The 27,409-nt window shown below is 37.3% G+C and overlaps 1 protein-coding gene across 1 annotated transcript in view; it reads right to left on the bottom strand.

The window, feature by feature from the left end:
- Positions 1-1,996: 1,996 nt before the first annotated feature.
- LOC133646477 (connector enhancer of kinase suppressor of ras 3-like) overlaps positions 1,997-27,409 on the bottom strand; it is an 87,655-nt gene continuing 62,242 nt past the window's right edge. The window contains exons 3-13 of the mRNA XM_062041863.1: positions 23,652-23,854; positions 20,233-20,320; positions 14,125-14,166; positions 13,291-13,410; positions 13,138-13,197; positions 11,690-11,758; positions 11,429-11,575; positions 8,569-8,693; positions 7,787-7,974; positions 7,618-7,704; positions 1,997-3,818 (exon numbers count right to left, since the gene is read on the bottom strand). Coding sequence (XP_061897847.1) covers positions 3,529-3,818; positions 7,618-7,704; positions 7,787-7,974; positions 8,569-8,693; positions 11,429-11,575; positions 11,690-11,758; positions 13,138-13,197; positions 13,291-13,410; positions 14,125-14,166; positions 20,233-20,320; positions 23,652-23,854 — 1,419 coding nt within the window. The 3' untranslated portion in view covers positions 1,997-3,528. The remainder of the gene's footprint in view (positions 3,819-7,617; positions 7,705-7,786; positions 7,975-8,568; positions 8,694-11,428; positions 11,576-11,689; positions 11,759-13,137; positions 13,198-13,290; positions 13,411-14,124; positions 14,167-20,232; positions 20,321-23,651; positions 23,855-27,409) is intronic.

Here is a 27,409-nt window from a genome sequence, read left to right as displayed (position 1 = left end):
TATGTCACAAAAATGTAATTTGTGAGGATGAGAGCGTGAACAAGTAAACACTTTGGCAAGATTTAAAAAGATACACTTTTGTCCTCTCCTTCCTCCGTCTAAATAACACAGCAGATTGTTTTGACAGGTGACATCAGAATAAAATCACATTTTATGCTCTGTCACGTGGGGGGAATTTTTTTTTTTTCTTTCCAATTTACATAGCAGAATCAAGATGACAGCTGATTTAATACCGCGTCAATCATATCCCCTTTCCTAGTCTGATGATGAGTCAGCCGATTAGCTTTGCATCCGTCTTTATGTGCTGTAAATAAGACTAATGTGTTTTGATTGGGCGTGCCGCAAACTGGCCGTGATGTGTTTTGTGGCTGGGAATAGACTCGCGGAGGCGGGGAAGGTGGCTTCAGCCATCGATCATGGCGTTAATGCAGGGAGTCACACCTCCCTGGAGGAGACAGGAGGTTGGCACGGGTGATGAAATATAGAGGAAAGAGCAAACCTCACATGTCATCGCCTTGGGCAGAAGGATAGCTTGTAAGCTGCCAAGACACTCTGAAGATGAAAGATGGAGGATGCACTGCTGGAGTCTATCAGAGGTCACCATAGTCTGCAATTAAGCTAACATATTATCTTAAATGCAACCATAAAAAATGAGCTGTGGTCTGAAAATGTCCACACTTTGGACATAACGATTGATTTTGGTAAAGGGGAACTGCACTTTCCTAAAAATCATTCACAAGCCCAATGTGAGACAAGAACAAATGTCTTTTCCTCCTCTGTTCGTTATAATAAATGCACAGAAAAGAGAAAGACGTGTGTTCTTGTCTCACATATGGATTGTTGACGATGAAAAGCGTCAGTCTCAGTTGCAGTTTTCCGCCTGGCACAAGTGTGTGACTTGTCTCCATTCAATAGTGTGACATTATTTCTTTTGAAAAAGCGCAAGAGACATGTCCCCCATACCCCCAAAATACGTCCATGATGTAGAAATTTGTTTTGAACTCCACGACTGTCTGTGTTTCCTCAACCCCAGTGTGGAAAAAAAAAGAAGCCTACAAACAGAACCTGCAACTTAAGGCATTAATATGTGTGGTAGAAAGTGGACAAAGACACTCACCGGTTGAGGAAGTCCCTACTCGAGTGCCAGTCGTGTTCCTGTGATACATAAAGACTTGTTTATTAATCAGACATGCTATGTTTATGAGATAGTTCGCACTTTTGGAGTGTACTTGCTCTATACTTGTATTAATAATCAGTATTTGCACATGATTATTGTGTTTAATAACATTGTGATTTGAGCAGGCTCTGATTAGACTTAATAACGGGTTAGAATGGTATTCAGGCAAACCTCATACAGTAAGGTGCAAACTATTGAGGACCGCAGGCAACTCTATCCCAGCAAGCAGCGGCAGAGCCAGATAGAAAGAAGGTGAAATAGAAAAGTATGAAAAAGGGTTCATCGGTTAATGAATGCATGCGTGTGAAGGGGATTATTGTAGTTTTATGATTAAAAAAAGTCACCACGCAGACTATATACAGTATGTGTTGAACAAAAGGGGCAAAAGCTGCCAGCTGGTGCAATCCTACCCTCACCTTTAAATGTTTAAAAGACAACATATGTGCAGAAATAAGAGCTCCTGATGGTAAACCTGCTTTGACCATGTAGGTTATTAGCCACGTTGCCCCCAGATGGCATTTTAAAGGGTCATCAGAGGAAAGTGCATTCATAACCATCATCATCTGACACACACACAGACATACAGAGAGAGACGTCAGCTATCCTGTTACACCACATGCTTGAAAAACACGGGTTTAGCTCAAAGGTCAAAGCAGGTTTGTTACTGGTTTGATCTGCCGGGAGACCTCAACAGATCGTTCAAAGAATGATATGTTGTGATTATACAACTCACTGTTTGCAATGAAACATGCTACATTACACTTAGATCGGTCCACACCACAATGGTGAAATAAAGACAATACAAAAGAAGACTGAATTGAAAGTGACATTTTTAATAAAATGCTAAGCAAAACCTACAAAAAGGCATATCAAACAATAACGGAGACGTACTCTCAGTACTTTTAAACAATACTGTCTTATGTGATCTGGCAAGATTGTCTTAAAAAGGCCAGTTATAAATGTCAACCAGCTGTGTGTACAGGCCCCTTGAGGTGGTTAATTAAACTCAAGCACATGATATAAAAAGGGCGCACTTAATAGTGTGCATAGCTTGGAAACCAGCACACATATTTGTTAGGATCAATGATGAAAACGTCACCAAACCAAAGCAGCAATTAATGTAACAATTTACATGAAGACTGTTAAGAATATGCATAGCTTACGAGAGGCAACCTTAGGCAGAAAAACATATACATCACAGAATTGTCATCTAAAAAGAAACAGACATGCAAAGTTGGGTTAACAAAATATTCAGTTTGTCTTTCTTACTTTATTGAATGACTTATTATGTATAACAAAAATAAGCACATGACCAAAGAAATAATACAGTCGTCCCTCGCTTATTGTGGCCAACTGGTTACAGGCCTGACCGTGGTAAATGCCTTTCCACAAAGTAGGATAATTACTAGTATTAATAAATCAAATATTTTCGTAAACAGTTTACGACGGTGGAAATACGTTTTTTTTTAACATATTATAGCTCTCTTAACATTAAATAACACCCATATCGTACCTTTACGCTCATTTCAATATAGTACCCTTGATTGCATTCTACAGTAGATTACATTACTCACTGGTAGCCCAAAACATCCTCCAAGCGTCACCCGGCCACTACAACAAGACCCCGGCATGGAAATACTTTGCTTAGTAATTCCTCAAAGTTACAACTGGGCTTTCAGAGTTGAAATTACTGGTGTAAGTTGTTACGCTCGCGTCAAAGTCTTACCAAAGTAGATATGTGCTATTATTGAGGAAGGAGTTGAAGATGAAAAAAAAGTTGTTTTGCCAAAAGTTGGTCAAGGTGATTGTCACGGTGAAGTTACAGTAGTGCCAAGATTAGCCGCCGTGTTGTTGTTAGCAGTGTTCACCCTCAACCCGGAAACCGAAGTCTATCGATCGCCACAATATGACAATAGAAAATAAAACAAATAAGACATGAATAAAACACTGATATTTGAAACAGGATGTGGCGAGGGACGACTGTACCAGGCGAGGAGAGCTATATTAACTTATTATGTACAGTGGAGTCCATAGACAGCAAAGTGTCCTGACCTGAACAAACTGCATCCTCTTGAGTCTGATATGGGACTTGTAGTCAGAGGAGGGGAAGGTTGTAGGCAGCGTTAATGGGGTGATGATGTGGTGTAGTTAGGGGTGGTGGGTAAGCAGTAGTTGCTAGTAGTAGCTATTACCAGGAAAACATGGAGGTTGGCAAGAGAGTGCAAAGAAAGCCGCAAGCTGCCAAAAACAAAAAAAACAAAACAAAAAAACTGCTGAACATTAAAAATCAAAGGCACCCAGGAAGGAGACAAGACAGGAACAGGAAGCCCCAAACAGGAAGTGGATCATCATCAGTGAGTCAAGAGTTTAAGTCGCGTGATCCAACTGACCAGTAGTGAACGTTCTGCCGTGCGCTTGGAGACCGAAGCTACGGGGGTCTTTTTGACATCCTCCTGATAGGGGATGGTGGCGCTGTTGTGGAGGTCTGAGTTCGAGTAGTAGCGGCTGCCTCGGATGTGTTCCATCCTGACAAGGCGGCGCTCCCCTGTCGGCAGGTAGTTGGGCGGAGCTGCCTGCGCCACTTCCTCGGCTATGGTGGGGATCCTCTCGTTGCTCAGGTATCTGTACAGGAGGTCCTCGCCTTCACGGAATGAGAAAACGGTTAGCATTCGACATGCTTCACAGTTTAGATGCCCCGGGTTTTGTTAGTAATCTGTGTCAAAAGGTCAAGAATAGAGGTGTAACAATAAATGAATGATACATCGCGGTAAAACCCCTGACGATAAGTATTACCGTTCTGAATTAAAATGACCGTAAAACCATGATAGATAACCACATTTTGATAATAAATTATGATAAATAATGATAAACTCATGAACCAGTTAGCTTAAACGCTGACATGTATAAAAGAGACATTAACGTCTTTCCATAAAGGCATAAACCCTGGCTATAGGATTTCAGTGTATTATGAGTACTTTTTGAGCACATTTAACAATGATAATTAAGATTATTTTGGTCACAATAACTGTGATATAAAATTTCCATATCGTTACATTCTTAAGTGAGACAATTACAGAATGATACGAAAACCGAAGCAATTCTTTCCATAAAAAATATGTAAATCCAATTAGTCCGACACCCAAAAACAAACAAAAACACATTTTATACAGAATAATTATATTTTTTACATGCAAAAACAATGGAAAAGAAATATACATTTTGAATTTAATGGATAAATGAACATTTTACACCATTTCCTGCGATGAGTGGAGAGGAAAGTGGGAAGGAGAGAGCTATATGGACGACAATTACATACTTAAATTCAACAGTGTTTCTCACTTTCTTTATCAAAGTGCTGGCATTGCAACTTTCTTTGGCCCCATAGTGGTTTATTTTGGATTCATACTTAGCAAAAGAGACTGAGGCTACATTAACACTGCACGTAATGATGCCCAATACAGATTTTGTGTTAAATCCGACCTTTTTACTGTATGTAGTTGTTTACGCTACCAAAAATATGCAACTTCTATGTATGTTTTACATGAACAGGATGCACCACTGAACATGTCCCAGATTCATGTTGGTGGCACATTCATGACAATTTCAAGGAGTTTGTGCAACTGAAGTCAACATTTATTCATGTAAGAGATTAAGGAAGAGGGGACACATCTTAGCTATGGTAGTATTATGAAGCATGTGAGTGAGGAGGCAGAGCAGCAGCTAACATCCCTTCTAAGTGCAAAGCCACTTCTAAAGCAACAATCCTTGCCTTCATGGCGGCAAATCAACTACGTTTCTTTCAGGCATCATTAACGCTGGAGGACGAGCAATAGCGGAGCATGCTACACTACACAGTAAGAGGATATGCCAACCACTAAGTTAGAGCTTTTGATGTAAACAGAGGTGGAAGGATCGCTACAAATATCGACAGTAACGATACCAAGCATTGCATCAATTTATTACAGTGGTTAGATCGATATTTGTTGTTGTTTACAAACTTAGGAAATAAGTCCCTGGACACAGGAGGACTTTAAGAGCAAAACTCAAAGGATTTAAAGGCCTACTGAAACCCACTACTACCGACCACGCAGTCTGATAGTTTTTATATCAATGATGAAATCTTAACATTATAACACATGCCAATACGGCCGGGTTAACTTATAAAGTGACATTTTAAATTTGCCGCTAAACTTCCGGTTCGAAACGCCTCTGAGGATGACGTATGCGCGTGACGTAGCCCGGCGAACACGGGTATGCCTTCCACATTGAAGCCAATACGAAAAAGCTCTGTTTTCATTTCATAATTCCACAGTATTCTGGACATCTGTGTTCGTGAATCTGTTGCAATCATGTTCATTGCATTATGGAGAAGGAAGCTGAGCAAGCAAAGAAGAAAGTTGTCGGTGCGAAATGGACGTATTTTTCGAACGTAGTCAGCAACAACAGTACACAGCCGGCGCTTCTTTGTTTCCATTCCCGAAAGATGCAGTCAAGATGGAAGAACTCGGATAACAGAGACTCTAACCAGGAGGACTTTTGACTTCGATACACAGACGCCTGTAGAGAACTGGGACAACACAGACTCTTACCAGGATTACTTTGATTTGGATGACAAAGACGCAGACGTGCTACTGTGAGTATGCAGCTTTGGCTTCTAAACATTTGATCGCTTGACCGTATGTGCGCAACTTTTTTTTGCGTATGTACGTAACTTTTTTTAAATATATAAGCTTTATGAACCTTGGGTTAGGTGAACGGTCTTTTGGGCTGAGTGATTGTGTGTGTTGATCAGGTGTTTGAATTGTATTGGCGTGTTCTATGGAGCTAGGAGCTAGCATAGGAGCTAGGAGCTAGCATAACAAACACGCAGGTGTTTTTATGCAGGATTAATTTGTGGCATATTAAATATAAGCCTGGTTGTGTTGTGGCTAATAGAGTAAATATATGTCTTGTGTTTATTTACTGTTGTAGTCATTCCCAGCTGAATATCAGGTACCGTGAGTATGCAGCCTTGGCTGCTAAACATTTGATAGCTTGACCGTATGTGCACGTCAGCGTCACGTACGTAACTTTTTAAAAATATATAAGCTTTATGAACCTTGGGTTAGGTGAACGGTCTTTTGGGCTGAGTGATTGTGTGTGTTGATCAGGTGTTTGAATTGTATTGGCGTGTTCTATGGAGCTAGGAGCTAGCAGAGGAGCTAGGAGCTAGCGTAACAAACACGCAGGTGTTTTTATGCAGGATTAATTTGTGGCATATTAAATATAAGCCTGGTTGTGTTGTGGCTAATAGAGTATATATATGTCTTGTGTTTATTTACTGTTGTAGTCATTCCCAGCTGAATATCAGGTCACCCCCGGCTCTCACAGCATCTTCCCTATCTGAATAGCTTCAACTCCCCACTAGTCCTTCACTTGCACTTTACTCATCCACAAATCTTTCATCCTCGCTCAAATTAATGGGGAAATTGTCGCTTTCTCGGTCCGAATCTCTCTCACTTCATGCGGCCATCATTGTAAACAATAGGGAACTTTGCGTATATGTTCAACTGACTACGTCACGCTACTTCCGGTAGGGGCAAGCCTTTTTTTTATCAGATACCAAAAGTTGCAATCTTTTTCGTCGTTGTTCTATACTAAATCCTTTCAGCAAAAATATGGCAATATCGCGAAATGATCAAGTATGACACATAGAATAGATCTGCTATCCCCGTTTAAATAAAAAAAATTCATTTCAGTAGGCCTTTAAATTCCAGCCAAAAACAGGAAATAATTTTTTTTTTTAATTGCTATTGTTACATCGCTCTTAAGTGTTTTGAATTAAAATTGTGATTAAAAATTGTATCATTTAATGATCTTAAAAATGTATCAGTATCAGCACTGTTGTTGTCAATACTTCCCCTGTAACTACTTGCCCAGTGCCACCCACACTGGTTTAAATGTAACTTAGATATTGGGTTTCACTATGTAAAAGTGCTTTGAGTCACTAGAGAAAAGCACTATATAAATATAATTTGCTTCAATTTGCTGCTACTTGGTATTGGATCGAAACCCAAATTTGTAGTATTGCCTAAAACTAATGTAAAGTATCCATACAACAGACATATGTTTTTATTACATTTTAACAGAAGTGTAGATAGAACCATGTTAGAGCACAAAGTAACCAGATATTAACACTGAATTAACAAGTAGATTAATAAACAAAATAATACAACCGTAAATGACGCAATATGTTTTTGCATACCTCGGCAGCCAAATCAAGAGCTCTTGTAACCCGTTTTAAATGGTTGTATTATCATTTATATGCCAAATAATATACTGTGATATGAATCGTTATTGCAGGAGGCTGCAATATATATTTTAGGCTATAACACCCATCCTAATTTCATAGGAAGGCATAGAGGAAGCAGCTGGAATAATAATAACAAAATTGTTAATACCTTTCCTACTATGTGTCCAAGGCTTAGCAAAGGGGTCCACAATTGACACACAGGTATCCACAGGCATGGACATGGGTCGGGGCTTACCTAGAAGCATAAGTGACAATTCGTTGCTTATTTGACTGACCGAATGATCTGTAGGAGGGCTGAACGATGAACTGGTACAGACCACGTGATTGCTTGTGCTCCCTCATTCTGGGCTGTATCACATTGGCTTCGATTGGACAGCCAATGCTTAGTTTGTCATAATCTGCGATGGTGCAGCGTCTCCTACTCTCCTGGTCCAAGAAGGAGTTGGGTGACTCAGAGCCTTTTGGCCTTTTACTAAAACTGGAGAAAGTGTCTGTTCTTTCCTCTCTGCAGAAACAAACATATACAGTACGTGATTATTTTTAACAGCACAGTTGGTACAGGGGCAATGTCGTGATGTGAAATGTTCGGTCCTTCTATCATTTAAATGAATGTGGAAACATGCTATCATCTCCCTGGAGGAGGAAGATAAGACTGGCATTGCATCAGGACTACTGGTGGGATGTGTGTGTGTGTGTGTGTGTGTGTGTGTGTGTGTGTGTGTGTGTGTGTGTGTATGTGTGTGTGTGTGTGTGTGTGTGTGTGTGTGTGTGTGTGTGTGTGTGTGTGTGTGTGTGCAGAATGGGTTGGAAGCGAGAGCGGAGCGTTCAGCAGGAGGTGAATGTTGGGACAATAGCAAGTTATTTAGAAAGGATGTCACAAATAAACATCTTGTTATTTCAAATCCATTCTGGACAAATCAGCACTTCATCACAGGGCTGACACATGGGCAGTTTAAAGTTTATCGAGTACGCATGATTATTAACTGTGGAAGAAAATACACATTAGGGCCGCAAGAATATGCAAAATTCCAAATTAAAAAACCCTAACTGAGATGCTAGGCTAGAGTGATGCCTAAAATAAAGAGATAATAAGTCTCACCTGGGAGTGTAGGGTATATGAGGAGGTGGCGGAATGTAAAAATCCAAGATTGCCGATTTCTCTTTTTTGGTTGATCCATTAGCTGAGCTGCATGGAGACTGAGCTCGGATCAAGGAGGGATTGTTCTGTAAAACAAACCACACTTAGTCACTCTTCACATTGTGGTATGCTCAAATAAACATAAGAGATTGGTGGGTTTAATGAACTCTACTCAATGACCCAATTCAGGGGTGTCAAACTTGTTTTCAATTAGGGTCAAATCTCAGTTACATTGCCCTCAGATGGTTTGTAACAGTGTATAATAAATTAATACAAATGTAAAAAGATTTGCCTCATGATATTATTACACAATTGCCAATGCATTTGATTATTATATATTTTTATACATACACGGTAAAATATTTTTTTAACTCAGTTGCCAGAATTTAACTCTAAACTGTACAGCATATTACTGTAAATGTAAAAACAGTACCACTATTCTTTATGGTAAAATCTACGGTTGGTATTTTTACGGTGTATTACTAAATAAATGGAAACCACATTTTTTAACACAACATTTCTGGCCATTAAGCTAACCAGTTTTTCTTTTATGTACAATTCGATGGATTGCTTTGAAATGATGAGTCAAGCAGATACTGAAGTATTTATTTTCATAAAAAGAAAACACTTTTATGGAATGTATGATAATATAATATTTGTTTTATTATGAGATAATATTACAATTTAAAAGATTCAAGTGCATACAGTAAAAACATTTTTTCCCGTCAAAATGGAAAGAAAAAATACATTTAGTAAGAAAAGATAAAGTACGTTATTGCCCCTTATTATTTGCAGACTTTTCCGGGTCAAATGAAATGATGTGGCGGGTCAAATCAGGCCCTGGGCCTTGAGGTGGACACATGACCTAAGTGATATGTTTAACATACAGTAGAGCAGAAAATTAAAGAGTATTAAAAACAAGCTAGATCAATGATCATGGCTGTGTGGAATCATACATAAAGTATTATCATCTGTGTGGCTGCCATGTGTACAGTACAGATTATACAGTACTACAAAGTCTTCATTCTCTCCTCAAACAGGACGTAAGACGTGTCTGTCTTATTCCTGTAGGAGCCACGTTTCTACAGATAAACTGATATGGCTAACACAGATATCCCAGAGTACCTGCTAATACGAGATGCTTGGGGCATGTTGACGCTAGTCACCTTTGTGGTGATGACACGCTCTTATCTCGTATCCTTCCATCTCACCTTCTCTGACTTTAATACACGGTCTGCTCAATCCGACAAAGCCTGAGTGCTTATTTTGTTTATTTTCACAGCAGCTTAAGGGTGTACGCACACACATTCATATTGTGCTGGACTTACCCTCTCTGGCCTGAGCCCCGCTGGTCTGCGCGCACATAGATCGTTTGTGCTTTGGCTTATTTGCATGCAATAGTTTGAAATAGTTCGGATTATTTCTATTGTGCAAGGTGGCAGTTATCATTTATAATTCATTTGATAAAGTATTAAAATAACAATTTTAACACATTTGAAAAGGTATTAATTGGAAGGGTGTTTGATATTTGACTAGCACAAACAACTCATTAGCATTAACATACAAACTGTAGGTGCTAACATGTCCTCACATGTGTTTGAATAAAACATTTGTTATGCAAGTCAAACATTTAAGATAGCGTTAGCTGACAAAGTAGAATTTTTGCCTTGTTTCTGCTTTTTAGCTGCTCTTAAATATGCAGGATACTTTCTGGTAATGTCATCAATGTAGTGCTATTGTGAAATTCCAGCTCTGTTTGAAAGTACAAACATTTTACGACAATGTCTGTCTTTTTCAGTTTTAAATGATAGCAAAACCTTTGACAGATTCTCTCGTTTTCTCCGGGCCCTTTGCTCTCTTTCCACCTTGTTTTTCTTTGAGCCATCTCTCTTTATTGGCATTCCGTTGTTGCTGCCACACGCACACAGCCACATCTCAGATAGGTGCACTGTTTTCATGTGTGTTCCATTGGAGCAGTCTGGCCGAAACTATGTACACGTCTTGTTCTCGTTAAACGAATAATCTAACCAACAAAATACAAATCGATCTTTTTTTAATTAAAAAATAATCGATTTAATCAATGATTCGTTGCAGCCGTAATTTCAAGTGGGGAACAGGAAGTGTACATTCGATGTTGCAATGAACCTCCACAAGCCCAGCCTTTATTGCAATTAAAAACTATTATACATTTATATTGAAAATTTTAATTAACTGGTGAATTACCTGCCAGCAGCTTGAAATTACATTTTCAGGCTTACTCAAAAAATCATTGAACACAAAAGCTAAGCAGTTTTATGTTGTGCATTTTGTTCCCTTATGGTACCGAAAATTAACCGAACTGCGGCCTTAATACCGAGGTACATATCGAACCGTAAGGATTCTGTAAACTATATTTTTTTCTTTCATGCATGAATTATATGATGTATCTTTATTATGGGCTTGAATTACATTCTGTGACTCGCTATGTTGTTCAGAAAAAACAACAACATTGTGTCTGTTCATAAAGGTAAAGCACATTAACATTTGCAATTGTCCCTATATTTTTCCTTTCATCAGTTAGGCTGTTTATTTTTTGGATGGCAACTTCCTGGCTATTTGTTCCTAATTACCCAGATACAATCTGACCAGACTCCTGGTCGCTTTATCTCCCAGATTTAAACATGGGACATTTCCTCCTAATGTCTTTTATCAGAGAAAAACTGGAGCATTGAACTCTTCAGAGAGGCTCAGTTACTCGTGTCTGGGCATGTCTGTTGTGGACTGGCTTATAATTGATAGACAATGAGCAGACACGCGTAGGAGGAAGTGCATGTGCATGTACCTGAGGTACAGGAGGCTTCCAGCGCATGTTCTTAAGCGGGGCCGGGGTAAAACCTGTTGTTCCTGTGGGCCGCTTCTTCAGGAGGAGTAACACACCTTTGGGATCCTCCCTCAGTTTGATGACCAGGTTTTTTAGTTGCCAGCCGACCTGGTTTACAGAATATGAACACGTACAAACACACCGTCGGATTAAGAAAATGATGTGCGCTATGCCAACCATTGTAATCTTAACACATAAAAGTCCATTAAATAACATTCTCACCACTGTCTGTTGATTAACTTGGATCACTTCATCACCAGCATGGATCTTCCTGGTCAGGTCTGCAGGGGACTGAAGAACACACACAGACAATGGGTCAAAATGTAGCAAGTATTGTCCCATAACGCAGACTTTATTTATTGTGACCTTTGTGGAATCTACAGTTATTTGTTTTATAAAACATTATTAAAGGATCATGGGGATATCACATGCTCATCAAACAGGATTGTAGTTGATGAGTCAGATTCACAATTAAGACCGGAGGGATAATGAGCCATCCATGACAGTAACACTGGTGCATTAGTCACAACCTGCGTGCCTCATCGTGGAAAACAGGTTTGTGGATAAGCAGAAAACCAATCGGCATGAGTTATGATGATGATGCTTATGATGGTATTAGTTAATTTCAAACATGCATCCAGTTACATTTATACTTCCAGCTTCTTATACATGACCGAGAATGAGTAGGAAGAAGCAGAGCATATTTAATCCTACCTCGTTTACATTTCGCAGGTATTCCTAACGCATTTGTTTGTTCACAAACAACAATAAATAATTCAATATATAATAAGTTCTGATGAATAAAGTTGTCACTCACCTAATGAGGTGAATAAGATTTGTTTATTCATCAATAAGGTTCAATATGTTTTTCAGGATTCTTATTCTTTATACTTTGTAAACACTGAGTTTGAACAGATTCTTAAACAGAATCATACTAGTAGTTTGTTTGACTTCCTAGTTTAATACAGTGCTTCTCAATTATTTTTTGTTACAACGCCAGAGGAAGAAGAAAATATTTTTCCCCACCCCTACGATAAATTGTATCATTTGTCTATAAAATAGTTTTAAGTACAACTCTGCATAACATTGTATCTTCATTAACATTAAAAATAAAACGACAAACTGGTCTTTCTAGGGGGCCCTCCCCACTACAGCTTTTGAAAAGGACTGGCTTAATCCATTTAATAATGTAATTCCCCATACTGATATACTAAAGGTCTTATATGTTGTACGTGCATACACATGTTTTAAATTAAGGTTATATTTCTCCTTGATAAGAAATGTTGTAAATACTTGCGTAGAAGGTTACACTTTGCTTTGTACATGATTTTAGCTGTTTCCACATGTACCAAATAATCGAATCTTAATATTTTTGATTCAATAATAAAAGGGTTTGACCCCGAACGGGACAAGCGGTAGAAAATGGATGGATGGATGTTTTCTAAAACTTACATTATGTAATTTTCTAACTGACTTCTTTTGTAACATGGTTAAATAATAAAGTATACTACTCTATTTGTATTTGTGTTTGACTTTCTCTCCAACTTTTAACTTCATCAGTGCAGGAAAAGTCATTACTACTGGAGGAGGACACGTGAGAAGGAGATAAAGAGAAGGGAGAAAAATAAGTGTTTTTAACAAGAGCTTGATAGTTGTTGTGTTATACCTACATGTTCTGTGGTTCCAGTAATGACGTGTAACCCATCATAAGTTGACTTGATATACATTCCCTGGGAGGAAACACAAAGTAATTATGTTTTAAATGCAATACAATACTAAGAAATGATCACAGGCAGGCTGCAAAAAGATGAAACCTTTCTTACCAGACCTTCACCCGGTTTAATATTGGTCAGCTGGACTTCCTCCAGGCAGGCAGACTGGCTCAAAATGGGGTCAGAGGTGGTTCTCACAGTCTGATCACAGATGCTGTTCAAAATCTTTGACTAGAAAAATAAAATACATTGATGGATTATTGAAATGACAACCTCAAGTTTCTGACAATAATAAGCTCCATTGGCCCATAGAGGGACTTTGCATGGTTTTCAGTCCTCAGACTAAACAAACTTAAACTGAGGCATACACAGTCAAAGTCAGAAAAACTAATGGAGGAGGACTGCAGAGACTACTTAAAACATTGAAACAAGGCCATTGAATGTTATCATTAGATGCGCACATATTTTGCACACATTTTTTGTTCCCAACACTTCCCACTTTAGATGGGTTTTATATAGAACTGAGTGGTGGTTATTTGGTCGCACAAACAAGCAGCCGTACAAGCTCGCATTGATAAAACAAATATCAGATCTTTTTAAGGTGAAAAACACTGCAGATAACAAAAAAGCTGATTAGCTTACAATGAACAATATTTAAAAACAGCTGTATTTAGGACACACGCAAGAGAGAGACAGAGGGCTAAAAAGAAGAGCAGTGTTCACACCTGATGCCTGGAGAGTGTCAGCAACAGGAAGCATTGATTGATAGCCAGGGTGCAAAAGAGGCACCCCGTCACTAGTAATGCTGCCTATACAGTAAAAACCTCACTGCTCAGATCATGACATGCAATCTTTGGGCAAAAAGATAGTTGCTGATCAAACAGTAAACATGTTTGAAAGCTCTATTAAAGGAAGAAGAGGCGATACAGCAAGTACTATACTTACAACTTCTAGGATCTTTTCTTCCATCTCGTAAACACCACAGTCCTGTCAAACATAAGAAAAGACAAATAAGGCTACAAAGTAGTAAGCAGATGCTAGATTAGTATTTAGCAAGACAACAAAATGTTAAATAAAAACAAAATAAAGTATAGAACGAAGAAAAATCGAGAATTTCCACAAATAAACAGCCAGTGTATCTAAACTAATCCACCGCCTAAATTCAGGGGTAGCTGTAATAAATCCCAGCGAAGTTGAGGTACCTATTACTGTGACGCATGTAGGAACAATGTGCTGGTGACATGGGAGTAAAGTGGTCAAACATAGTGAAACATGCTGGGAAAATAATATTAACAGTGGTCTCTGGTATAGCTGCTGTATTTCACATATACTGTAGGTGGCTGCCTAGAGGGCCCAAACTTTTGAGCCCAACCTCTTTCTGCTCTTTGCACATACTGTAAAACAACGCCATACGTAATAAGCAAGTGGGCAAAGCATAGTGATTTGGCAAAGTGGAAGTGACGGCTTTTATGTGCGTCCTCGCACGGGCTGCAGCTAATGATTATTTTAGTAATCAAGTAATCTATCGATTAGTTTGTTTGATAAATCGAGTAATCGAATTAAACACACTATGTAGCCTCAATGCGTATTTTAGAGAAAATAGTTGAAATAATTTTTCTGCTTGTCAAAGTCTTGGTTCTTTTTTAATGCACATCAACACTGAAATTGCACTTTTAACATGTGTATTATATATATATATATATATATATATATATATATATATATATATATATATATATATATATATATATATATATATATATATATATATATATATATATATATATATATATATATACATATATATATATATATACATATATATATATATAAAAGTAATTGCCGGGGTTTTCCGCCACACAGATCAGTGCACTCACACACAATCGCTCTCATGAGCGCTCTACTGCAGCCGCCATGCGGACACTATGTATGTGTATTTAAAGTTCTGGGCACTACATGCAGTCCGGATTTTAGGAGTGCTAAAAAAAAATCTATTTGCATCCAAACTGCAATTTTCAATTTGGATGTAATTTGCATAATTTTTAACTATTGATTTAAAAAACAAAACATTTTTTTGCATTTTTTTAATTAAGAATCAGTTTTTGGATTAAAAACATCAAACAACTTGTATTGAAAGTATTATCATTGACACTGTGTTGATCTTATTAATTTTTGGTTTTCCTTTTTTTAGTATTGTATTTAGTAAATATTATATTTAGTATGTCTTCTCAATTGCTTTGTAAATGTATATCCTAAGTATTGTTAAACTGGGTTTGGGTTGAAGTTCCTTTTCTTTTTATATTACCTGTGGATTAACGTTCTAGGATTTAAAAAAAATAAAATGTTAAAAATACATTTAAAAAAATATATTTTTTAGGCCAACACTGAGTGTATATACTGTAAGTCGTACGTCAGCAGCCATGAGGAGATTTTATAACCTGTAACCTATTTTGAAAAGGTTTTAATATAATTTATATCCCAAATAATATATTACGAGAATCGTGTTGAATTGAGAATTGATTCTGAATTCTGAAATGCCCCAAAATTTCCACCTCAACCGGATTTTATTAGTTACACTCATTTACCGATTAATCAAAGCAATAGAATATATAAATCAAAGCTATTTTCTAATAATTACTCAATTTAATCGATTAATCGTTGCAGCCCGATCTGGACGCACTACGGACATGTACAAGCAAACCAGGCAGCCATGAACGCCAATCATCTTATTCAGCCTGAACAATAATTTCCGATCAGTTTTATGCAGTTTAACTCCTAATTGTGAAAAATATTAACTTTTTTGTGCTTTGCATTGGCAACATATGGTGGTGGTGGTCTTACATTTTTGGGGTGGGAAAATTGTTTTTGTTTTGGACTGATGACATACAGCAGCTTTAAACATTTAGAGGCTTTTGGTAGGGGTCTGCTAAGTCAAAATAGTGTGACGGTGGATATTTTAGAGATCAGTTCTGCTAAAATCTACTGGGAGACACTTGGAGGTAACGGTAGTCAAACAATGTTCAGACTGCAGCTGGACTGCACACAGCTGAGGAAACAGCCTACTTGACAACTGTGGCAAACATGGTGCATAAAGGAGCTTCACAGTGAAGACCCCCCTGTTTGTTTTCAAAAGTGGTTCTAAGAGGTTGGCTACAACAAACAAGGGCATCCATCAAAGGTGAAATGTTTTTGTCAATGCTAGAATACATTATGCTGACAAGCCTAAATCCGTGCAAGAAACAGAATACAGGAACAGTATTAGCGACATGCATAGGCATGTGTGCTACACAAAGCCAACTCGGTTGCTCCTTGTAAATCCATTGTGCAGATTGACAATGGGGGTTGAGCAAAGTATTTTCCAAATTTCTATAATTTGCACATTCCACAGTGCCGAAGGGGGACATCAGCAATCAAATGGACTTGCATAAAAGTTATTTGGTTTATTTTCCTTGAGGAGATCGGTTAGACTGATAATAGGATGACTCCTGTGCTCCATATAATACACTGGATATTATTTCTACATGGTAAAATGATTTCAATGTCTGCTTAAATGCTCCTTTAGTAAGTATTGTACAAGTAACTTTGCCACAGTTCCATCACTAAATAAAAAGCCAGTGTAGGGATTATAGGTTGCACCTTATACACATAGGTTCCAAATCATGTTTCCTAGAAATAGTCCTTCTAAAGTTAGCTACAGTAAGAATTTGGTTTCAGAATGAATTTAAAAACATAAAAACTAGGGCTATCAAAAATAATGTGTTAACAAAATGTGATTAATCACAAAAAATGTCTAATTAGTCATCCATTTACTGTATATAGATTAACCTCGCAATTTATTTTGATCGTATATGCATGTGAGTGTGAATGTTGTCTGTCTATCTGTGTTGGCCCTGTGATGAGTTGGCGACTTGTCCAGGGTGTACCCCGCCTTCCGCCCGATTGCAGCTGAGATAGGCTCCAGCACCTCCCACGACCCCGAAAGGGATAAGCGGTAGAAAATGGATGGATGGATGGATGGATTTTCCTTTACCATAACCGCAGATGGTTACCTGAAAGGCGGTTTGTTGTTGTATGGTCAGTGATCAGGTCAATGCATACGTCAGTGCAAAGATGAGTGAGGAGACTCCAAATGGTGTGCTCGCTGGCAAATTTCGCTCCAAAATACACCCTGACTTTAGATGGATCAAGTTTGAGCAAATAAATGTAGTGCATTCAAGTAAGAAGTTTAAAAAATGTTCCTGGATGACATTCTGACAATAGAATTGCATTCATGTTCAAATATTGGGGTCTTTTTTTATTCAATTAAATTATCCAAGTGAGTGATAACTTGCGATTATTCATGAATAATCTAAATTCTTAAGTTAAAATAAAATTAGATTTAAAAAAATAACAATTTGACAGCATTATCAAAAACACTTTATATTGCAAATTTCTGAAACTTGACAACACTACACGGGAAGTACTAAGAATACATTTAAGTGTTTACAAGCCCTGAAACAAAAACAAAACCGTTTCATGATGCTGACATGACAGACACCACTTGAGACAATTCCAGTTAAGCTGCAACTTTGAACACAAATATTAGGGGTGTCCAGGTCCGCTATTGATTTTGGTCCAATCAATATCAGCATAAAAAAAACGTGTATCGGATGATATAGGCTTGCATCTAAAATCTCCAAAATAAGCTCTGATATTAGCAGTCCTGCAGCGTGTTTACTTGTGCAAAGCTGGACAACCAGTGGTATCTAAATGTCTTCCAATGAGCACACATGGTTGATCTGTTCTTGTATTTTATTCAAGTCATTTACAAAAGGTAACCATGGTAGGCTCTAGGCTACGAGGAGCTAGCAGCTACACAACAGCTAAGCCCACAATAGCAAACAAGCAAGACATACAGTATGTAATAAATGTCCTTAATTAAACATTATTGCAATCTAAAGCACTACAATAGTCATTATGAACAAGTATCAAATAAATATAATTGGAAATCACTTAGATACAAAGTCTCAAAGGCAGAAGAAAAGTATTAGAATGCATCCAGTAACAAGCATCTCTGGATCATTCAACTTACTGCATCCTGCACTTAACTTAATCAATTATTGTGACAACTCAAATGAACACTACACTACAAAAGCATGAATCAGTCAAAAGTTTAGTGTTTTCATACATACACTTTGTTCTTAGTAATTTCTCTTGATCAAACCTTTTCTAACATTCTGCACTACAGAGTAATGCAAATATGTAAATGGTCTGTATTTACAGTATATCGCACATGTTTTTTCATACCTACCATTGTTCTGTTTGACTAATTTCACTTATTTAGACCTTTTCTACAATTCCACACTAGTGTTTAAAAATAATAAAAATAATGAACTGTGATTCCTGCTGATATTGTATTAATATTTGTATTGGCCAACACTTCCATCCATCCATCCAATTTCTACCTCTTGTAACGGGGCGCCAATATGAGTATCGTTTTGGAAGTGAAAAAGTTGTATCGGGACAAGTTGCCTTCATAAATTCCCTAATCTGTTAACTCTTTCTTAACCTTTGTGTCCCCTGAAGACAGATGCTGGATCATAACTAATTGTTAATAAATGCAAAAGGACAATTCCCTGAGAGTAGTGATCCCTCCCGGCTTTGGACTTGACCCCTCAGTCAGAGTAGATCAGATGACTATGCATGTTCAGCCGTTCGGGCCTTTGATCTGCCACCAGAGCAGATTTGTATGCTCGAGCAATGATGTGATATGGTTTGGTGTGACAGTCTGGGAAAACATATTGATATCAAATCAAGATGAACATCTACTGCTACACGTAACACATCATGTCCAAGAGTTGATTGGAATAAAAACACAGCAATTTTCCTAAATACATGAGCGGATAGAACCCCTAAGAAGGTTATTTGAAAGAGTACAACCTCCACTCACATGGGTCAGTGTGTGTGTAAACACAGGCTTCATTCAGGCAGAACACGTAAATTGCATGATCTGAAAAGCTTTAATTCTTGGCTGAAGTTCATCAACTAGGTACTAGTGCAACTCTTTTAATTAAGCCGTGACTCATTTATCACAGAATATACAAACTGTGGCCACATAAGGGTGCGGAAACTGCAAATGGAATAGTTTATTTGCAGTTGTAGCTGTTTTTTTAGGCCTAACAACAACAAAAATCCATGTGTTTTTTGGTTGTTAAAAAAACTACTCCACTCTTTAAGCAACTATCAAGAGTTTATACTACGCCATAATCTTCGATCCACATGGCAGTGTGGGAATTTCACACCCCCACTTCTTGTACAGATGACCATGACGAAGCAACCACAGTAAATCACCAAAGGTGCAGAAATCCCTGACACTGGCGAGGAAATGTACACTCTAGGAAAGGAATTCATTTTGAATAATAGCAATAAGCCTCCCTTGAAAGTAAGCTGCTTAAGACAAAATATTTTAGTGTTAAAAAAAAACCAACAAAAAAAACTTGACAATCATTGAACCAGATTCCAGAACTGCATATTATGTTGGGGAAGCACAGAAAGCCAACTACAACTGGTTACGTTAGACTGGCAGAAATAGACTTCCAATATTATGATGCAATACACAAGCAATTCTTTGAGGAAAGATGAAATATGTAATTCCTGTTGATTATCTGCTTTCACATCTTGCCAGTGAGAGACTATTGTGCTAACCCTGCACCCTTCAAACTAGACATGTCACATAGCAAAGTACTGTATGGCAACATGTGCAATGTTGGGAGCCTCCTCAGTTTGAAAGTTTACCTTTAAATGTTCTGACCTAAGGAGGTCTCCCTATTAGCTGAGGAAAGATCCCAAAAGAAAAACATCAGCATTTACAATTATTGGGTCAGACTGGTGGGCTTCAGGCTTCTGTCATGGCTGCCAGACCACATTTCCCATAACGCTTCACTCCTTCACTTGATCCTACATGTCTGTGCCCCGAGGCTGGTATGTGCGCCGTGAAAAAATAAACCCCAAACTTATTGTGTGTAGGTCTGTCTGTATCTACACATGTGCTGCTGGACTAACTAGTGTGCAAACCTGTTGAACTGTGGTGGTGAGCTCCAGGCACAGCTGAATGATTTTGTTCTTGGTGGCTGTGAAGTCACTGATCCCTGTGAGCGGCGTCCTGTAAAGTAAAAACAAAAAAAAGAGTGTTACAAAGTAGCTATTTAATGTACTCCACATCTCAAAAAGTAAAAAGGCAAAGAATGTTATAAATCATAAGTGGTACCTCGATTTTCGTACATCCCACTTTTTGACAACTAATTTTTCGTCATAATATTTCCTGGGTTTTCGAATACTGTCAGTTATATTGCCAAATATAGCACAAAACAAGCTAGTCTGCTTGCTCGCATATTATTCCGTGAAATCCTGTGCCCAAACTAAAAACCTTGCGCGTTTGTGACTGAGTCTCTGTGCTTTTTTTTATTGAGTATGACTGCAACATAAGCCACCATGGGGCCAAAAATTGCATATGTCAACATTTTGATAAAGAAGGAGAGAAACACTATTGAATTCCACAAAGTACTCATAGCAAGGTACTTGGTGGCGTCTGCTTGACTCTGTCCTCCAACACCATTTTTGCCAACAAGAACGATAAAAGTGATGGTAAATGTTTATTTATCTTATAAATTCATAATTTTTATGTAATTCACATTGTAATTTGCATGTAAAACTATCATAAATCTTAAACTTAATATTTGGATTTGCATTATTTCTGAAGGGAAACATGGTCGCACCTTTTGGAATGGATTACTAACAAAAACTGTATAGAAAACGGCAAGTGTTTTATGATTCTGATGTATTTAGGTCACAAAGAGTTTGTATGTAATTAATCTGCCGTGTCCTTGCACAATGCTGGCTATTACCTGCATTACTATTCACAACTTGCACAATTAAATTTTTGCGTTTTAAAAATAAAAACGATTTTATCTTGTTTTGTATTCTAATTTCTTGTATATGGCTTACTTTTTTCATAGTGCCTGCTTATCATGGGTGTTTTCTTCAGGTTACTGTGACATTCCTGATACTTTTTATGTTTTCTAAACCTCGCACGCCCAATGTGTTCCCACCCTTTTAAACCTGCTGGAAATGTGGAAATATTTTGGAGGAATAAATTAAATAAATAAAAAATTTAAAATGTTCATCAGCCTGTGCATTGTACCTATTTATTATAACCATAAACACAAGACACATGTATTAACCTAAACCAAAGAGAACGGGGCAATTATTGGAAGCAGGTTCTTCTTATGGACATTTTTGAAAGAGTCAATATATAATACAATGTACATTTTAAACTACATAATAGAAAGTGGAAAGGAACAACTTTATGAACAAGTATACTGCACAACTGACTACACAGCAACAATACATTCAGTCTTGTAACACCGATAAGGGTAACTCGCATGAGATTCACACCATCAACTGAGTAATATTTTAAAGCTACCATTGGGGAAGATAAAGCTGATTCATGCTGACCACTCATGATTAGGATTGGGTATCGTTTACATTTTTACCAATACTAGTACAAACTCGGTGCCTGAATTGGTACTAAGAAATAGAAAACATACAAATGTTGTTGTAAAACAATGCTTAAGAATTTTGTGACATACAAGTAGAACTGAATTTTAATTTAAATAATTAAATAATGCAAATAAAATGTTAATAAATTTAACGATGTAAAACACAACCCACAACATATTGTCATAATTCTCACAGAAAACCAAAATAATTACAGAACACAGCGAATGTGCAAAATAACATGCTTATTAACTGAGATACTTGTTTTGTCAAACAACATTTGGCGCGCAGCGCTTTTTATTGTGAAGGCCAGAAGTGTGCTGTTGGATCCTGGCAGCTACTGTTTTGACGGCAGACAAGGTGGGTTCAGATAAAAAGTACCTGTCGACTGCCGTCCTTTCTTTACATCACGGGCATCTTACAACACCCCCAGTCACACTTGTGTTGCATTGTTGACATTCAGACTTTCGAGGTTTCTGAATCAAGTTCTAAACATTAACCGTGATTTGTGCGTGATGAGAAAGTTGTGTGTCGTTGTGACAAGTGCTGGCAGCGGCAAAATGTGGGCATGGTGGTGGATCTGATGACTTCTGTTGGTGTGTTAAGAGCGACAATAAAATTAAAAAAGTGTCGACTGTAAGATAGCTGCAGTAGTGTATCAATGCATTTGTTTACCACCAAAATGAGGCAATTATAACTACAGTACTTCCTTTTTCAGTGCACGTTGGCACTGGGGCCATTTTAAGAACTGAGCTTCCATCCCATCCCTACTCATGATACTTCAAAAACAGCTACTGCCATCTTATGTAATAAATACAAACTAAATAAAGAGGTTGCTTACACCCATAGCTATTATTGTTTTATTTGTTATGTTTTATGAGTATTAGTGATTAGCACCGAATCTTGGTTCAATAATGGCACTAGTGCTGATTTACACGGTAGCAACTGGATTCAAAAAAAGAAGAAGCTATCGGTGCCCTATTCAGGTGCTAAGTGAATTCAGCACCTGTAACAAGTGCTCGACAGTGAAATTGTGCAAGTAACATTCTTGTAAGTAATGTAGCATCCCAACAGAAGAAAAAGCAGCCTGACATTTTTTTTCAACGTTATTGCCAACCTTAACATGACTACAGCAGCTCTTATAACATCGTTAGCAACGCAGCACTTGCCTAGCCATTAGCAACAGCAACACTCCCTCATTTTGCACCAATGATGGTTATGACAAATGAGGTTGTATTCAGGAACACCCAGAATTTTAAACATCAAACATTACAACTTAAGTATTTTTTGCACTCTCTATGTTCTGTATTGCTGCAATAATTATGGTCATTTTTGGTAGATTTTATTCATTATTTTTGAATGTTCAGATCAGTTTCAGTTTATTTCGAACATGCATGCAATACAATTACAATGTAATGCATCACATATTTCCAGTTGTTTCATTACAGCACGTCCGAAAAGAAGTAGGAAGATGCAGAGCTTATTTTTAATTCTACCCCTTTTCATGTCATAGTAGATACTGAATGTATTACTTAGTTATCATTTATATTACCGAAGTATTTAAATACAACTCATCTGTTTAACTTGAATGTCACAAGATTCCATAAAAATTAAAAGGCATTGTTTTGTTTTTTCACAACAACTTGCCTGTTTAAAATTGTTTTTATGTAGTGTTTGGGCATCGTTTTTAAAGTATCGATTTGGTACTAGTATTAATTCAAATGTAAACAATACCTATACCTATTAGTGAGCTTGGCATTATGTTTTGCTCTTGTCCGCCATGAAACCGGCGACTGTAGAAAACCGTGATAAATTGAATAGAGGCTTTAACTTTAGTGTTTATATTAATATATAATGTTGGAAAAAAGGGCATGTGTCGTTCTTTGATGTGTGACAACATTTCTCTGGTCATAAACATGGCATACAAGTGTTGTTACCTGTCAAGCCAAGCCAGGAGGCTCTTAGCAGCGCCGATCAACTCAACCACACATGTGAGAAAGTCATTAGGTGGCTTGCGTAAGGCGCTACTATCATACACTGGGCTCTTCCTGCGGTCAGACGTGGCCATGTGGAGACTGTTGGTGGCAGCTCTCATCCTCACAACCAGGTTCTTTAAGTTGTCTGTCTCCACTCCGTAATTCTGAAAAAAGTGAATATATACAAAATTAAACTATGGCATTGAAAAATTGTACAGTACAGAATAAAAGTCTAAATAAAAGCTCTACTAAGTTATTTGACTCATTGAAATACTTAAACATAACTTTTGCCCTCTAGTCTCATGGGTTTTGCAGAGTGTTTAGCTAGGGTGTTCACGTGTCATCATCTGATTCCAATCATAGGGAGAGAAGTTTGCATTCTTGTGCCTGGGGTTGTTTCCTGCCATTGAATTCCTCTAATTTATTGTTGCTTTGCATAAACCAAGTAGCCAAGCTCCGTCTTCATGGGTCATTAAGTACAGTGGCCTGGGAAGAAAAAAATCCTCTTTACAGTATTTGGATTGAAAAAAATGGGCTTATAATATAAAATTGCCTAAAAGTCAGCAGCATAAATGTAGTCTCACTGCTGCAGTAGGAAATATCCTCTTACAGGGTGTTGCAACGCTGCCAGCAATGCTGCTGTTCAGAGAGACGTGCCAGAAGCTAAACATGCTTGCAAACAGAAACGAGGCACGTGTTTAGCCAATAATGGAGATCTGTGAGTGGTTAGTTTGTCTGTTTTGTTTTTATTGCACTGCCTTCTCCTGAAAAACACACAAACCGTTTAGTCATGACATACAGTAGCTAGAAGCACTCCATTGGATCAGCATTGCAATATAATTTTGCACTTATTTGATCAAAGTATGTACTTTATATATTATGTGGAGACTAATTGTAATTATAAACCGATTGCATCCCACTCTCATGTTGATTTGAAGTGATTTTAATGAACACTAAGGGTTAATCATAATTAGTTGCAGCCCTAAATTGCCTTTAAAGGCAAACAAACAGACCATGGAATAGACAAACATGTGGTATCTAAAAAGAGTCAAGTACAGGTTTCCTGATAAGTGAAGGCTGGCTATCACAACACAACACTTCCTGCCCTCCCCACAGGCTATGGCCAGACTTGACTATAAACACACTATGTGTTTTGCATACATAAGCTTTAATATTTCATGTACAGTCCTATTCCAGTTTAAAACAGAGCTGCGCTTTGGTGATAATAAAATGCAATACGAAGACTGCTGGGGATTATCATTTTGTCAGATTTGTATTCATGTTATAATGCAGTGCTTCTGTTATTTTCTGTCATGGCCCCCTAGGTGACAAAAATTACCGCTACCCTCTGAAATCAATTACTATTGAGAACTTGATAGTATTTATGTATTTACCTGTGCAACCCACTATGTGGGTTACATTCTTTATATAGTAAACTTATTATTAAAGTAGATTAATTAAATGAGCTGAGATCACATCACCAACAACTTAAATCAATTTGTAGGTTAAGTTTATTAACTCATGTTGTAACATTTAAACAAGACTGCTGTCTGTGATTTTCAATACACGGAAAAAAGTGCAAATGATTCAGTAAGTTGTGCACTTCTTTAAACATAACACAGTAGCATTTAAATCGTTTAAAAGCTGTAAACATTTATCATCTTATTCTTTTTCAAAAAGAGCTATGTTTTAAAAAAAATGTTGTTTAATGCAAAATTTGCACTAATATAGCCTATATTGTAGCTTATCCTACAGGATGAATGTGCATCTTTTCATTTACTTTCCCTGAACATTTAATTTTTCCAAAAGACAATTTTAAAAAGCTTGACCCATGAACATTTCAAACAGGCACTGCATTAGTTTGAGCATTTTTTAATGAAACCCAAATTACAATTTAATTAATTATTTCAAACTTTTTTAACAGTGTTTGATTTATAGGAACACATTTATTTGTATGAACACATTCATTATGAATACAGTTTGCCATCAAAATGATGATTCTGCTTGTATTTAGTTCAGTCTGCAGTGAACCTTTTTGCACTGCACATGCTTTCAAATCTGGGCTTCAAATTTGATATTGAAACTCCTAACTCTTGCTATGGTTATGGTTAGTAGGAAGAAGCAGAGCTTATATAACCCTACCCATTTTCCATTACATAGCAATTGCTAACATTTTTGTTCACTTCCTGTTCTCAATGTCTTCACAATATACTCTATAAATAATAACATAAAAAAAAAACAAATAATAAATAGTGAGGTAAGTTGTATTTCATATGATGAGATGAAAAAGATTATCAATAAGTTCAGAATGTTTATCATGGTTATTCTTCTATTTACTTTGTAAACACTGAGTTTGAAAAGTTTTTATATCTTTCAATTTTTATTTTTATTTTTTTTTAAATTGGATCATATTAGTACATTGTTGGGCAGCACGGTGGAAGAGGGGTTAGTGCGTCTGCCTCACAATACGAAGGTTCTGAGTAGTCGTGAGTTCAATCCCGGCCTCGGGATCTTTCTGTGTGGAGTTTGCATGGTCTCCCCGTGACTGCGTGGGTTCCCTCCGGGTACTCCGGCTTCCTCCCACCTCCAAAGACATGCACCTGGGGATAGGTTGATTGGCAACACTAAATTGGCCCTAGTGTGTGAGTGTGAGTGTGAATGTTGTCTGTCTATCTGTGTTGGCCCTGCAAACAGCTAAAAGTATGCACAAAGCAAACTATAACCGTTATAGTTTGCTTTGTGCATACTTTTAGCTGATTGCAAATTCAATATGTAGGGGAATATCAATATTTTTGATTCAGTAAATAATGGGTTTGAGTGTTCTCTAAATCCAACATTATGTATTATTCTAATCAATCTTTTTTGTAACACGGTTAATTACTGAAGCATACTTTTGTAGTTATTTCTCCATATTTCTGCACAACAACTCAGATATAGTAAGACTAGCGAGCAGTAAAGAATATAAAGTAATTTCTGGTCCAATACATATTTTGCTTTATTCATTATTGATGTATTTCTTGCCAACTTATGTTGTATATTTTCATATGAGATTTCCAGTTCATTTTATCATCAATCATTACACCTAGAAATGTTATTTCATTTACTCTTTCGATGTCTATTCCGTCTATTTGTATTTGTGTTTTACTTTCTCTTCTACTGTTACCAAATGAGATTATTTTAGTTTTACCGAGGTTTAAAGATAGTCTGTTTTTGTTAAACTAGTGGTATTTCTTCTCTTAATTTTTGTATTAGCTTCTGTGTGTTCTCTCCTGAACAAAACGCTGTTGTATCGTCCTCTGTATTAAGATTAGATATGTACTGTTTTTATTGCAGCAACAGTAGAAAAAGGCATCTCAAAGAGATAGGATAATACAAAGTGTAGTAGATGGCATAAAACACACACCTGCCTTTCCTAATTTCCTACTGTATTTTTGGTGAATCCAAAAGGCTATGTATGCTTTGTCGTACTTCCGGGTCTTTTCATTTTCATTCATGTTTTGTTTTCTGCTGACGACAACTCCTTTTTTCTTTTCATTCTTGTCACAATCTTCTTAATCTCTTTGCCTATGTTAGCTCTGTACACATGTTCCCGTGTACTTACTACTTTTACTGGGTAGAAGATTATATTGACCACTATTACCACATAGCTGCAGCCTTGTGTATTGTCCTAACATGATTACTAGAGTGTACACAAAAATAATTAAAAACTCAAGGGCTGC

The sequence above is a fragment of the Entelurus aequoreus genome, linkage group LG03 (assembly GCF_033978785.1).
Source record: "Entelurus aequoreus isolate RoL-2023_Sb linkage group LG03, RoL_Eaeq_v1.1, whole genome shotgun sequence".
In the NCBI taxonomy this organism is placed as follows: domain Eukaryota; kingdom Metazoa; phylum Chordata; class Actinopteri; order Syngnathiformes; family Syngnathidae; genus Entelurus; species Entelurus aequoreus.
This window is presented reverse-complemented; position numbering and strand designations above follow the sequence as displayed.